This window comes from Scyliorhinus torazame, chromosome 15 (assembly GCF_047496885.1).
Source record: "Scyliorhinus torazame isolate Kashiwa2021f chromosome 15, sScyTor2.1, whole genome shotgun sequence".
Taxonomy (NCBI): Eukaryota; Metazoa; Chordata; class Chondrichthyes; order Carcharhiniformes; family Scyliorhinidae; genus Scyliorhinus; species Scyliorhinus torazame.
The window spans coordinates 197,990,998-198,006,783 of record NC_092721.1 but is presented as its reverse complement, the minus strand read 5'-3'; the positions used below and the strand labels follow the sequence as shown (position 1 = coordinate 198,006,783).

Below are 15,786 nucleotides of genomic sequence, written 5' to 3'. Positions count from 1 at the left end.
GAAAAATACTTTTCACTGTACCTCCGTACACGTGACAATAAACAAATCCAATCCAACCTTCCAAAACCCACCACCATTCTCATCTAGCAGGACACAGGCAGCAGATACATGGGAGCACCACCACCTAGAGGATCCCCTCCAAGTCACTTGGGACTTTCCTGGGGAAGTATAGGCGCTGTTGTGCTTTCTTGGTGGTAGCGTCGACGTGGGTGGACCAGGGCAGATTTTTGGAGATGTGCACCCCTAGGAATTTGAAACTGCTAACCAACTCCACGTCCGGCCCCGTTGATGCTGACAGGGGTGTGTACAGTACTTTGCTTCCTGAAGTCAATGACCAGCTCTTTAGTTTTGCTGGCATTGAGGGAGAGATTGTTGTCGCTGCACCACTCCGCTAGGTTCTCGATCTCCCTCCTGTATTCTGACTCATCGTTATTCGAGATCCGGCCCACTATGGTCATATCGTCAGCAAACGTGTAGATGGAGTTGGAACCAAGTTTTGCCACGCAGTCGTGTGTGTACAGGGAGTAGAGTAGGGGGCTAAGTACGCAGCCTTGCGGGGCGCCGGTGTTGAGGACTATTGTGGAGGAGGTGTTGTTGTTCATTCTTATTGATTGTTGGTCAGAAAATCGAGGATCCAGTTGCAGAGTGGGGAGCCAAGTCCTCAGTTTTGGAGCATTGATATGAGCTTGGCTGGGATTATGGTGTTGAAGGAGGAGCTGTCTGTCAAAGGAGCCTTAGTGAGGATCACAACAATCTATTGCATATTCTTTAAATGTCACCTCTGGTCAAACCAGTATTGTATAAAGATTCAGCATAACTTCCTTGTTTTTTCCCCGTTCTCTATGTATCTATTAATAGAGCCAAGGATTCCATGGGTTCCTTTTTTAAATCTTCGCAATTTCACCTGCCACCTCCAAAACCTCTCTCTCTCTTTCTATCTCTCTATCCCTGCCCCCACCCCCCCTTTAAAATGGCACCATTTAGTTTAACACGGGAAAGGTTGGAATGGACATGGGAACAGGAGGTGCAATTTAGCGTGGTCAATGCACCTACTCGGCACATCTTTGGGTTGTGGGGGTGAGACCCATGCAGGAAGGGGCGAATGTGCAAACTCCACACAGACGGTGACCCGGGGCTCATGAAGCAGCAGTGCTAACCGCTGCGCCACCGTGCCGCACTCAAACTCGCGCAAAATGACACTTTAAATCGCGCCCTGCATTTCTGAGTTTCTGCCCTTCTCCAGGATTATCACAGCTGAAGGAGCTTAATCACAAATTAATGAACTGCATCTGGAGGTAGATTCACTGAAGTTCCTCTGAGGTGTTTCATCTTAACGTATCACCACCCCCACAGGATTAACCTCAGCCTGAAAGAGTAACTCCCAAGTGTCAGATAGCTAGCCAAAGAAATGTCGTAATCAAAGTTTTCCTGGAATGCTTCCCAATACTCTCAGGGCAGGGTTCTCCGTCCTGCCAGTTCCGTTTTCCGACACGGTGTGCCCCCCCCCCCCCCCGCGGCAGCGGGATTCTCCGTTCCCGCAGCCAGCGATGGGGTTCCACATTGTGGCCACCCCACGCCGCCGGGGAACCCACCAGCGTGGGTGCGCTGCCGGGGGACCGGAGATCCCGCCGACAGAGAATTCTGCAATCAATTTTTTTACTATTCAGATATGCCCTTGGGTGGAAATTCTAAATTCAGTGCTGAAAACGACACATTTTTTTGAGATGTGGATTTTTAAACGACTTCAACCATGACAAATGTTTTTCCTCGTTCTATCCGGGAAAGACAACATCAGCATTCATTGCCCATTCCTAATTGCCCCTGAGAAGGTGGTGGTGAGCCGCCACCTTGAACTGCTGTGGTCCATGTGGTGTAGGTACACCCACAGTGCTGTTAGGCAGGGAGTTCCAGCTATTTGTTCCGGTGACAGTAAAGGAACGCCAATATATTTCCGAGTTGGGGGTGATGTGTCATTTGGAGTGGAATTTGCAGGTGGTGGTGCATCTACCCGTGTCCTTCTAGATGGTAGAAGTCATCGGTTTGGAGGGTGCTGTCGAAGGAACCTTGGCGGGTTGCTGCAGTGCATCCTGCAGATGGTACACAATGTGCATCGATGGCGGGGGAATGAATGTTGAAGGTGGTGGAAGGGGTAGCAATCCAGTGGGATGCTTTACCCTGAATGGTGTTGAGTTTCTTGAGTGTTGTTGGAGCTGCACTCATCCAGGCAAGTGGAGAGTATTCCATCACACTCCTGTCTTGCGCCTTGTAGGTGGTGGCCAGGCTTTGGCGAGTCAGGCGGTGAGTTACTCTCCCCATTACACCCCAGTCTTAGTACCCACAGTATTTATTTAGCTGGTTCAACCCCAGGTGGTAACAAGATATTGAAAGTGGCAGATTCTGAAATAGTAATGTCAGGTTATATGATGACAAGATCATGTCTGATTGATCATTTAGTTTTTGACCCTGTTCACCTATTGGAAGACCCTTGCTTTTTGGGTGGAGGAGTGGGCAGTTGGCCAGCAAGGGTCTGATTCCTTGGATGGCCTGACCTTTCAATTGAAGATGGAGTTAATCTCTCACACATCCGCCGCCACCCTTGCTGAGCATACTTTGGCTTATTATTTGATTCTTAAACATAATTTGGTTTTGTTGACAAAGTATAGCCTCCCCACCCACCTGAGCTCAACAATGTTAATCTTCTGGAGATGAATAGTTTGTTTCCCTTTCAGACAGGTGCAATGTTTTATATGAGTATTAGCACAATGGGGAAGTCCATTTGCTCCAATCCAGTTTGCCTGTGGGTGGGGGAAGGGTGGCTGTGGTGGGGAAAACCGATGTCTTAATCCAATAGCAAATCCAACAATAAAGTTATGGTAAACAAGTTGAAATTCTACAGAGCCTTTAACATTTTAGGACAGGTGACTAAAGCTATTTTTATACATTCTCTCATGGCAGGTGAATGTCCCTGGCTAGGCCAACATTTAGTGCCTAAAATTTGGACATTCTGATCTCTCCCTCTGTACCCGAACAGGCGCCGGAATGTGGCGACTAGGGGCTTTACGCAGTAACTTCATTGCAGTGTTAATGTAAGCCTACTTGTGACAATAAAGATTATTATATATTATTATTATAATTTCCCCTTGAGAAGGTGGTGGTGAGTCACCTTCTTGAACCGCTGCAGTCCATGTGGGGTAGGTACACCCACTGTGCTGTTAGGGAGGGAGTTCCAGGATTTTGACCCAGTGACAGTGAATGAACGGCCGATTATATTTCCGAGTCAGGATGGTGAGTGACTGGGAGGGGAACCTCCAGGTGGTGGGGTTCCAGTTTGGAAGGTGATTGAAGGAGGCTTGGGGAGTTGCTGCAGTGCATCTTGTAGATTGTCAAAGGAATAGGAAGTGGAATATCTTAAAAGAGGTGAGAGGTACAAAGAGTGGGAGGTTTGTAGCTGGAGGGTGCTATGAGACCGGGAGGCACCTTCCATTGTAGCAGCATAACCGAAAAGCAGTTGTCCTTGGAGCGATGTCTGGATTAATTCAGAGTTATAAGAACGAAAAAAGACCTTTATCTGTATAAACGGCTGGACCTCTCTGGCCGTTGGGCTGAAATGTTCCTGACGACAGTGCAGCCCCTCTCATGGGTTTCCTGGTGTGGGGCGGCTTCAATGGGAAATCCCACTGACAGCAGCGAGAGCAGAGAATCCCGCCGCCTGCGAACGGCGAGCCGCCAAGAAACACGCGGCTGGGGGGGGGGGGGGCGGAGAACCCAGCCCAACATCGTTTAGGGCCAGTCCCTCTCAGAGGTTCAGAGAGGCCCAGGGCCACTTCCAGCTATCGAGGTCCCTGGCCATAATGTAAAAATAAAGATACATGAAATCCAAATCAATAGTGAGACACAATTTGAATTTTTTAATTTAACAAATGTTTTTCTTGCCGTTTTCTGTACAAATGCACAATTATTGAGGAAAATCTAGCTCTTGTGCAGTGTCACAGTTGATATTAAGCATGGCGAGACCTTTCAAACACACTTGTCCCAGGTTTGTATGGTTATAGTTCTTTACCAGAGGAGACTGATCGAAAGTAATTGGCATAAGAGTGAACACCATAAGCGGTTAGGATCTGGGATGCATTACCTGAAAAGGTGGTGGCAGCAGATTCAATCATGGCTTTCAAAAAGGAACTGGATAAGCATCTGAAGGGAAACACGTGCAGAGCTATGGAGGAAGAATGTGGAGGGGGTGAGGCTGGCTGTCTTGTTGAGAGCTGGCATGGCTCAATGGGCTGAGTGGCTTCCTCCGCGACTGTAACCAATCTGTGGGCACAATTTGCCGGCCGTGTCCCGTCGGAATCGGGAAAGGTTGCGGCTGGTAGATCCCAGAAGATGCCTCTCCTGGCATTCCCGAGCGTCTAATGAGATTTCAGATAACAACTCACTTACCTCTGCCCACGTCCTGCCGAATTGGCTCCCGGGATCTACCTGCCTGACCGAGGAGACCTCAGCCAGGCGCCGTTCAGCACTGCTCCCCACAAGGCAGAACGGCATTTGGGGGGGGTCTCCCAGGCGATTGGAGGCCCCCGGGTGGCTGGTATTTGGGCAGCCTCGCACCCTGGCACTGCTGATGCCACCGGGCACCTTGAAAAAGCCAGCCTGGTACCCTGGAAGTGCCAACTGACTCTGCCACCTGGGCACCCTGGCAGTGCCATGCTGGCAGGGGCACTGCCAGGGTGCCAGGCTGGCAAAGCCGAGGTGCTAAATCGGCATTTTCCCCGGGGATCCGGCCTGGGGGTGCCCTGTCCGTTAGAGGTGTGGAGCGGGGGTCTCCGGGATTCTCTAACAGGTGAGTTGAGGAATTGGGGCGCAGCTCTGGAGGTCACATCAGGGGGGGGTCAACAGATCACACCCCGATCTCTTCCTGCACCGGTGAGGTCCGCCTCGGCAGGGCGTGCCCCATTGAGGCCCGATTTCAAACAAAAACAGTGGCGTTAGATAGTGGGGTAGCACGTAGAACAAACCCTCTAATCCCACCCCGAATGGTTAGAACGCACCCTATAATTCTATTCTGTAACCTCAAGAGATCTCCAAGTGTTTCACAGCCAATTAAGTACTTTTACTTTTGAATTCTGATACAAGTGGGGACATGTAGCAGCCAATACTCACACAAGGCAGAATGTGACCAATTTTTATTTTAGTTTATTTAGCTGAGGGTTAGGTATTGGCCAGTCCGTACGGATTAGGGTTAGGGTTAGTTACTCTTTTAGGGTTAGGGTTAGTTACTCCTTTACTCTTCCTCAAAGTGTCATGAGAATGTCGCTTTAAGAAATGTTTGGCTGCTCATGTTACTGCAGTGATGTCAGAGTGTGGGTGGAGCTGGGCTGTCTGTCAGCTTTTTACTTTCGTTTTAGGCTGTTTGCTGCAGGGTGTGTTTTAGTTTAGTTTTCAGTGTTGGAGCTGAAGCCAGACAGAGCAGGTGTACTGCTGTTCTCTCTGCCACGAAAAGACGATCTCTTGATCATTTGGTGAATTCAGAATTATAAATGTCCTCAGTAGTGAATGGAAACCTAATGTGCTTCTGTTAAAAGGTGTTTCTTTTGTCTTCTGGATGTTGTTTGGGAAGTTATTAAGGATTACTTAGTGTTGTATTCTTTGGGGGTTGTATTTCAATTGATGGTTGCTAAGATGTTCACTGTATGTTTAAAAAGGTTAACTTGAGTTCATAGAAAAAACATTGTTTTGCTTTAAAAAATACTTTTCCATTTCTGCTGTACCACACCTGTAGAGTGGGCCGTGTGCTCCCCATACCACAATCTATTAAAAGTTGTGGGTCAGGTGAACTCCATGATACACTTTGGGGTTCTCTAAACCCTGGCCCATAACAAATGTAGCCCTGTGGGGTCTTTTGTACCCACCCGAGGAGGCAACAGGGCTTTGGTTTAATGGCAATAAGTATGGACGGTGAACACTGCCGTAAATCGCAAGGAAAACAATACAAAAACTCTTTCTCTACCTCGCTTTGCGTTGGGTATTGTTGGCTTTGAAGTTTATTTCCTGTGAGTTCAATTTGACACAAACCTACTTATTTTGCAAAGAAAGGTCAATTTCTTTTTCATTGGAGTCATCCCTATACCCACGCCTCTTCCTTCCTTCTATTCTTTGATAACTTTGCAGTTGAACCAAGAGATAAATACTGGATCTTCTCCAACATTCAACTTCTCTGTCTCTGCTTTTCACATTGGAGTCCGTATGCTGCCCATTCCCAAGGCTGCCAGCAATGGCAACCCTTCACTTCAGCTCGGACGTCAAGGTTAACTTATTATTCCTGACTTTTTGCTGCTTGTCCAAGGACCTGATAGTAGAAAAACCCGGCGAGATGATGAACCTAAATCCCACTAATGTTAGTGGAGACAATCTTAGACTATTTCTGTTTCGAGCGCCCTGTACAAGGTGCCATCTCAGCCTGACCCCTTCCCCACTGTGAAAATGCTGTTCCACCCTCAGGCAGGGACTTTGTGCTCCCGTTCCCATCGGGCGTGAATGGCAGTGGGCCAAACTGGCCAGATGCCCCGTCACGATTGTTCCTGCCAGTGACTAGATGGGATTTACGACATTCAATGTTGGGAACCTCATTAGAATAAATTTTAATCTAATTATCAGGCCTCTGTGCCTGATAATCCCCACTCCCGTGGGGCAGGGGGGCAGTGCCAGTTTGAGGTGGGGGGGAACGGTTTCTGTTTTTACTTTTGTGTATCGGAACAGCCTTTGAACATTGTGCCCCAATCTTTGTAAAGTTGCTAGCAGAGGGCGCTCAATCAGTGCGTACCCCACCAACGTGGCACCATGGGACTTGCCCCTTGGAGTTTCTTTCAGAGTCCAGAGCACGGTAGCATTGTGGATAGCACAATTGCTTCACAGCTCCAGGGTCCCAGGTTCGAATCCGGCTTGGGTCACTGTCTGTGCGGAGTCTGCACATCCTCCCCGTGTGTGCGTGGGTTTCCTCCGGGTGTTCCGGTTTCCTCCCACAATCCAAAGACGTGCAGATTAGGTGGATTGGCCGTGATAAATTACCCTTAGTGTCCAAAGTTGCCCTTAGTGTTGGGTGGGTTTACTGGGTTATGGGGATAGGGTGGCGGTGTGGACCTTGAGTAGGGTGCTCTTTCCAAGAGCCGGTTCAGACTCGATGGGCCGAATGGCCTCCTTCTGCACTGTAAATTCTATGATAATCCTCACGAAATGGTGGGGAAAATGGCCACTGGGGCAGTGGTTTAATGCCGCCTGCCCGCCTGCTGCAATACTGCACTAAAAACGGAAACATCCATCCTAATATTTTCTGCTGTCAATTAGATTTACCAAATGTGTCTTGGTCAACATGCATTTGCGCATGAGTTCAGTGACATATTTGTTTACTGATTTTTACTTAAGGGAGATGGCGACCTAGTGGTAATGTCACCGGTCTAGTAACCCAGAGGCCCAGGCTCGAGGGGAATGGGTTCAAATCCCACCATGGTGCCTGACAAACTTCAAATCTGATGAACACATCTGAAATTGAAAACTCGGGCAGGATTCTCTGCAGAGCGAAGAAACGGCGCCATTGGTTGGCGCGGCGCCGGTCACGGGCCGGGATGGGCCAAGCGGCCGTCGTGGAAACGCCGAGTCCCGCCGGCGCCGTCCACACCTGCTCTCAGGTGGTGGCCTGGTGGGGAGAGGAGAGGGGAGGGGAGGGGGTCCGACCCGGGGGGGGTGCCTCCAATATGGCCTGGCCCGCGATCGGGACCCACCGATCGGCGGGACTGCCTTTCTGTCTCCTGGCCTCCTTTCTTCCGCGGCGGCCCCTGTACTCCTGCGCCATGTTGGGTCGGGGCCGGTGCGGACAAGGGAGACACTGCGCATGCGCAGAAATGGCGCCGGTGGGACTGCGCGGGTTCGCGCCGGACCCACTGCGCAAGCACACATTCCCCTGCCACCCATTCCAGGGCTGGATCAGTGAACCGCTCCAGCGCCGAATTGCTGATCCTGGGGCCGTGTTGACGCCGTCGGGGAACGCGAAGGCGTTTCCGACGGCGTCAACACTTAGCCTCAGGATCAGAGAATCCCGCCCCCTGTCTCGGCAATGATGACCGAGATTTGTTGTTTGATACACCCATTCAGTTCATTAATGCCCTTTAGGGAAGGAAATCTGCCTTCCTTACTTCGTCTGGGCCCACATGTGATCCCAGATCCAAAGCAATGTGGATGGCTCTTTACTCTCCTCTGAAATAGCTGAGCAGGCCGCTCAGGCAGGGTTGGAAGGGCAATAGGGATGGCAAAAGCTACTTCACATCCCATATAATTATTTTAAAACATTTCCAGTATTGAATTGTCTTTGTTAGAGGTTGATCTCATTTGATATTTTTGTGGAGAAATCAACCCATTGGGTTCCATGAGGAATCCATTCCCTAAACTCCCCCCAGGACATGCTGTTTGGGATGCTGCAATGCCTAGATAGGCAGGCCTGAAATTGGGCTACCCCTTGTCTGTGCCGCCTCCAAGGGTGCCAATAGGAGGATTATAAAAGCTCAAAGTTGCAAGATGGAAGATCAAATGGGCATAGGAATGAGCAAGTTGTGGTTTCAAGCCCCTCTCCTGAGATTAAATTCACAATCTAGGCTGACACTCCGGTGCAGTGCTGAGGGAGTGCTGCACTGCCAGAGGTGTTGTCGCTCAGGTGAAACATTAAACCATCCTGCCCGTTTTAGGTGGATTTGAAATATCCATGGCATTCTTTTGAAGAAGAACAGGGTGGAGTTCTCTCCCATGTCTTGAACAATATTTATCCTAAACCAGTTTAGATCATCTGGTCTCTAATTCCTTGCTATTTGTGGGAGCTTTCTGTGTCGAAATTGGCTGCAATATTTCTCTGTTATAAGTGACTACAGTTTCCAACCTTACTTCATTGGCTGCAAGGTGTTTTGGATTGCCTAGAAAGTCATGTAAAGTGCTATATAAATGAAAGCTTTGATTGGAAGGCGGTGGCACAATGGTATTGTCACTGGACTAATAACCCAGAGGTCCAGGGTAATTCTCCAGGGACCCAGGTTCGAATCCCACCACAGCAACGATGAAAATTGAGTTCAGTAAAAGAATTCTGGAATTAAAATTCTAATTGATGTACCGTCAGTTACCACGAGACGAGAATGGTGAAACAACTGAGGCTTTAATGCACAAGATGTTGTGCCTCCTGTAGCTGGAACCAGAATGGGAGCAGTGCAGGAGAACACACACTTTTATACGCTGCCTGCTGGGAGGAGCCAGCAGGCTGGGATTTATCGTGGTACCTGTAATACACGGGCAGTACTGTAATGCATGCAATGTGTTACTAGTGGTGTTTACAACACTAATAATAACCATAAAACATTGTGGATTGTTGTAAAAACCCATCTGGTTCACTAACGTCCTCTCAGGAAGGAAATCTGCCGTCCTTACCCGGTCTGGCCAACATGTGACTCCAGACCCACAGCAACGTGGTTGACTCTTAACTGCTCCCTGAAATGCAAGGCACTCCGTTCAAGGGCAGTTGGCGATGGACAATAAATGCTTGCACAGCTTGTGAAACACCCATCTCATGAAAGTATCAACCAAACGTGCCCTTTGTCCGCCTGTCTGTCTCTCAGCACTGCATTTCCCCCACCCCCACCACTTCCAGACAAAATCTTCCTTCATTAGTTATTCGAATGAGTCATTAGTCTGTCTGTTTGCAGGAGAGAGGAGTTGTTTTTATTGATGCTGCAAAATCAGTCGATGCAGCTTCACCGCTAATGGTATCACTATCAATCTGTTTGGAGAGACTTCAAATGGAAAGTAATTTGAACGAAAGCCCTTCGAGTTGCATACAGCTTCCTCGTCCCCTGGCTTGGAATAGGGGGAACAGGAGGAGGCCATTTAGTCTCTGTTCTGCCATGCAATGAGGTCATGGCCTGATCGGTAGACATGCTGGGACTTGTGTGTTGTTCGCTGCGTTGCGGCCTTTACTTTTGTTTGCTGAATAAACCACGGCACTCTTTATTTTTCTCAGACCATCCTGGAAGACCTCCGGGTATTCCTCCAGGACCTCGTACAATCCCCCCAGTGTCCACCTTGAAAATCTGCTGCCAGTCCAGGTGGAACCTCTGCAGCCAATCACGGCCCAACAGGCCCCTGTATCACTATCAATGGCAAACGGACGGACTGCTGCCCATAGGTAACTGGCATCATCGTCGTGCCCGCAATGCCACGGTTCTCCCCTGTACGTTGCCAAATGCGCCTTGGGTCCAGGCGTTGGATTCCTGTTTGGATTTTCTGCTACGTCTGCCATCCTATTACCGAGCCAGCAGGCCCGGTGTCAATCTCCATTTCAAGTGGGTGCCGTTAGCCTGGGCGGTGACTTTAATGGGGGCCATTCTTGGTGCGGCGATGCAGTTAGCTGCATGTACTCGTCCTCATTGGGCTGCACCGGGTGTAACGCTCTGGCTCTAGATGGTCACATGTCCCTACCAGGATGGCACGTTTGTTGGCGGATCTGGCATTCCTGGTCCCCATGGTTCCTCTGACTACAGGTGCGGCACCGCTGTGGGTCCTCCCCCTGGGGCTCAGGGCAGACACCTCGCTGGGCTGCACAGGCCCTCGGCCAGCGGGTCTGACTCCGACATTGCTCGGGCAGTGTCTGAGTCCCAGAGGCTCTCCTCTTAGGGGGTGTTGTTCACCTGAATGGGGAGAGTCCAGCGCTATTTATCTCCATCTCTAGCAAGCCCTAGAGCTCCTGGACTCCCTTCTTCGCGTTTTCATGCGAGAGCGAGATCTCTCTCCACATCCAACAATGGTTCAGCCCGCAACTTGGGTTGGGTCACCGTGTGTTGATTCCGCATGCAAGGCGGTCCCTCAGCAAATGCGGAAGGGGTGAGCCATAATCGCAGTGCTCGGCCTGTTTGCGCGGGCGTGCCAAAAACTCTGTGACTCAAAAACTCCCCCGCGGTTCTCTGGCCATATTGAACCGGTACCTCTGGACAATTACCGATAATTCGGTAGTTGTCCGCCATGAGTGTCACCAATTCGTCAAATGTTTTGGAATGTGGGGCCGCAGGCAAGGTCAGGTTTTTGATGATGCTAAAGGGGTAGGGACCCCACAGGCGCTCAGCAGTACCACCTTTCGGCAGTCATCTCCTTTAATGGAGTTTGCCCCCAAAACGTAATGTATCCACTCAGCGTACTGGCCACATTTTGCTGACTCGCGCCGAAAGCATCGAAACTTCCGAAGTGCGGCATTTTAAAATCTGTTCTGACCTTGGTCCTCTGTAGTGAGATTCAGCCATAGCCTAGATGCCCAGAATTCCAGCCTGTAGTTCTGCTTTCCCTCATCACCAGTTTTGTAATCGCAGAAGCCCCGAAGAGGTTCAAAGCAGATTGGTTTATTCTAAAAGTAAATGCAAGCCACACAGGGAGAGCACAGCCAGTCCTACCCGGGACCATCCAAAGATACCAGTTCCCTTCCTATCTGAATTTTATTGCTGGGTTTTAACGAGTCCCACAATTAGACCTCCACCCCTCAGCCGGGGAACTCGTATTACATGACCCCCACAGCGAGATCATGGTCGTCGCCATGGTACCGTGTAGGTTACTACACAGAGCTAGGGAGGGGTGAGGTCATGGGCGGGATTCTCCGACCCCCCGCTGGGTCGGAGAATCCCCGGGGGGGCGGCGTGAATCCCGCCCCACCGCAGTTACGCCGGCTGCCGTATTCTCCGGCACCGGTTTTCGGGTGGGGGCGAGGATCACGCCGCGCCAGTCGGGGGCCATTGGCAGCGCCCCCCCCCCCCCCCCCACCCCGGCAATTCTCCGGGCCCCGATGGGCCGAGCGGCCGTCGGTTTGTGGTCAGTCCCGCCGCCGTGGATTGGACATGGTCGCACACGGCGGGACGTGGCTGGTAGGCCAGCTGGTGCGGTCCACGGAGGAGGGGGGTGCGGGGCTCACCGATTTGCGGGCGGGCCTGTGCCGTGGAGGCACTCCTTCCTTCCGTGCTGGCCACTGTAGGGCTCCGCCATGGCCGGCGCGGAGAAGACACCCCCTGTGCAGACACTAGAATATGCCGCCGGTCTGCGCATGCGCGGAACCACGCCGGCAGTTCTGCGCATGTGCTAACTCGTGCCGGCGGTTGCCGCAATGCCAACCCCTCCGGCGCCGGCCTAGCCCCCGGGAGTGCGGCGGATTCTGCAACTTCCGGTCGGCCCGGCGCCGGAGTGGTTCATGCCGCTTTGTACCCCGGCATCGGGCCATCACGGGGATTCGGGAGAATCCCGCTTCATGTCTTTGGACAACAAGAATTGAACAATCTCTGATTAAAAATGTACAGTAGATCTTAATAATAATCTTTATTATTGTCACAAGTAGGCTCACATTAACACTGCAATGAAGTTCCTGTGAAATGCCCCTAGTTGCCACACTCCGGCACCTGTTCGGGTACACCGAGGGAGAATTCAGAATGCCCAAATTACCTAACAAGCACGTCTTTGGGGACTTGTGAGAGGAAACCGGAGCATCCGGAGGAAACCCACGCACACACTGGGAGAATGCACAGACACTGACCCAAGCCGAGTTTCGAACCTGGGACCCTGGCACTGTAAAGCAACAGTGCTAACCACTGTGCCATGCCGCCCAGCATTAATTGTTGATTGGTGAAGTGAATCCCAAACTTCTACAACCCTTTGCTGTAAAAATGTTTTGTAATTTACTCTGAAAGGTCTGACGCTAATTTGTAGACTCTTGTCCCCCAGAGCTACACTACAAACAGCAGAAATAATTGTTCCTATTACCCTATCAGTCAGAAACTCTTAATATCTTGGAAACATCAATCGAATCTCTCCTCAACCTTCCAAATTCCAGGGAGTACAACCAGAGTGTGCGTGTACAATCTCTCCCCATAATTTACCCATGGGAGTCACCATCTGAAAAATCTACCCAACACTTTCTCCAATGCTGTTATTATCCATTCTAAGGTGTGGTGCCAAGTGCTCACAATGCTCTAGTCAATGCTTTGTATCGCTGTCGCACATATATTATCTGGACGTAATTCTATTAGTGTTTTCCTATGCCCCTCCTATCCACCTGGGCCACACAAGTCTCTTTGTCCCTCCACTATTTCTAGCTTTCCAAAGTGGATTAGGTTATTTATATTTCAAAACCAATTTGGTTTATCCATTCACTTCCTCTATTAATTTCCCTATATGTTCAGATGGTTTAGCTCACTGGGCTAAATCGCTGGCTTTTAAAGCAGACCAAGGCAGGCCAGCAACGCGGTTCAATTCCCGTACCAGCCTCCCCGAACAGGCGCCGGAATGTGGCGACTAGGGGCTTTTCACAGTAACTTCATTGAAGCCTACTCGTGACAATAAGCGATTTTCATTTCATTTTCATTTGCTTACAGATTTTTTCATTGACGTCAATAGCACTCTGCTACCTCACAGCTCCAGGGACCCGGGTTCGATTCCAGCCCTGGGTGACAGTCTGTGTGGAGTTTGCACTTTCTCCCCGTGTCTGCGTGGGGTTCCTCCGGGTGCTCCGGTTTCCTCCCACAGTCCAAATATATGCAGGTCAGGTGGCTTGGCCACGCTAAATTGCCCCTTTAGTGTCAAAGATGTGTAGGTTAGATTGAGGGGTTATTGGGATAGGGCGGGGGAGTGGGCTTCGGTAGAGTGCTCTTTCAGAGGGTCAGTGCAGACATGACGGGCTGAATGGCCTCCTTCTGTAGGGATTCTGTGATCCACCAGCAGTCCTGGTGGGATTCGAACTGGGGTCCCCAGGGCGTTTGCCTGGCCCTCTGGGTGACGGGTCCAGTAACAATACCACTACTCCACCACTGCTGCCGCTTAGGCTGCTGACAAACCCACTTATCAACAAATCTGGTTAAATGAAATGAAAATCGCTTATTGTCACAAGTGGGCTTCAAATGAAGTTACTGTGAAACGCCCCTAGTCGCCACATTCCGGCGCCTGTTCGGGGAGGCTGGTACGGAATGCCTTTTAAAGTCATTGATGGAGAATATTAGGAAAAGCAACCTGTCAGTTCGACAGGCCTGTTCCATCACTCAAATTTTCAATACAACAAATAATTCCCTTTTATAAGAGGGGATCGAGACAGAGAGGGGGAGAGGCTTCAGGATGGAATAGGGATGACAAGGCCATGGAAGAATTTGGAAACTAGGATGAAAATTTTAAAATTGGAAGTGCTGCTTATCCAGGAGTCACTAAAGTCAATGAGGACAGGAATGATGACAGAATGGAACTTGGAGCGAGTTAGGAGATAGGCAGCAATATGTTGATAAGGTCACCATATCTTATTAATTCCACCTCCTACGTGCCTGTAGCTGTTAAATATCTCCTTTCTCTCAGGATGTTTCATTTGGGAGATGGTTTGTGAAAGGATTAGGTCTGGTAGACATTCGTGTATTGTCTGCTTTATTTTGTCTTCTTGTCCTTGACAGGTTTGAAGGATGTTCGACTCGGTGAAGCCTTTCGGAAACCAAGATTTCAATGCTCTGAAGAGGGAGTGCCAGAAGCGGAATCAGCTCTTCGAAGACCCCTTGTTCATCGCTGATGATGAATCGCTGTTCTGTACGACGGCGCTGTTGTCCAATGTCCGGTGGAAGCGCCCGACGGTGAGTGGTTTTCAGTTTGTGTGCTGGGGGTTGTTGGAGAGGACAACTTGCTAACTTGGCTATGACCAATCGACTAATGGAAACTTCGAGCCTTGGGTAGCATGCATTTTAGTGCGAGAAATGTGTGTTCCATCTGAAAACTGCGTCAACTTTAAATGTGTAAGATAGAGGTGGATAGATTTTCATTGTGTTAGGGTATCCAGAATCGAAAAATATGGAGATATTGAACGAGCAAAAAGGCTGAATGCCTACTCCTATGTTCTGCTATGATTAACCTGGGCAATGATTAACCTCCTGTTTCGGGTTGTATATTGTTACAACAGGGGGAGAATGGGTGTCCTGTAATGGGCAAAACAAAGTTTAGCTGTGTTTTTTTTAATTCTTACGTGGGATGTGGGTGTCACTGGCTGGGTCAGTGTTTGTTGCCCATTCTTATTTGCCCTGGAACTGAGTGGCTTGCTGGGCCATCTCAGAGGAGCAGTTAAGAGTCAACCACATTGCTGTGGGTCTGGAGTCACATGTAGCTAGGGACTTTAGATTTTCTTCCTTATTAGTGAGTCTTATGGTTTTTGTTACAGCAATCAATGTTAATTTCATAGTCATTTTGTTATTCATGTTTCAGATTTATTTATCAAATTTAAATTCCACCAGTTGCCTCGAACTAGCTCGGTAACTTTACCACTACGCTACCATATCCCCCTGGATTATGTAGCTTCTTCATGTTGTTATGGGCGAAGTATTTTCAGAACCCCAAAATGTATCATGGAGTTCAACCAACCTCCCCCTTTAATGGATTGTTGCTTTTGAAGCACACGGCTTGTTCCCCAGGTGCGATATTACAATTATGGACACGTGGTTTTTAAAACAAAACAATGTTTATTCCATGAACTCAAATTAACCTATTTAATAAACGTTGGATCTCTTAACACCCCTTACTTCAAAGATAACCCCGAAAATAATACAACACTAAATAATCCCTCAAAATCTTCCTTCAAACATCCAAAAGGCTACAAACTTCAAAACAGTAACACACCAGGTCACAGTTAATATATATTTTCTGTTGGATGGCAGGGATATATCAGCTTGATTGACTTCAGCTCCAGCACCTTGCTTTTCTTCCTGCAGCTCT

The 15,786-nt window shown here is 49.4% G+C and overlaps 1 protein-coding gene across 2 annotated transcripts in view; it reads left to right on the top strand.

Moving 5' to 3' along the window:
• The window catches only part of LOC140392103 (calpain-5-like), a 135,926-nt gene that overhangs the window by 20,658 nt on the left and 99,482 nt on the right, over nucleotides 1–15,786 (top strand). For both annotated transcript variants that reach the window (XM_072477387.1, XM_072477388.1), the window contains exon 2: nucleotides 14,484–14,657. In XM_072477387.1, coding sequence (XP_072333488.1) covers nucleotides 14,493–14,657 — 165 coding nt within the window. In that variant the 5' untranslated portion in view covers nucleotides 14,484–14,492. The remainder of the gene's footprint in view (nucleotides 1–14,483; nucleotides 14,658–15,786) is intronic.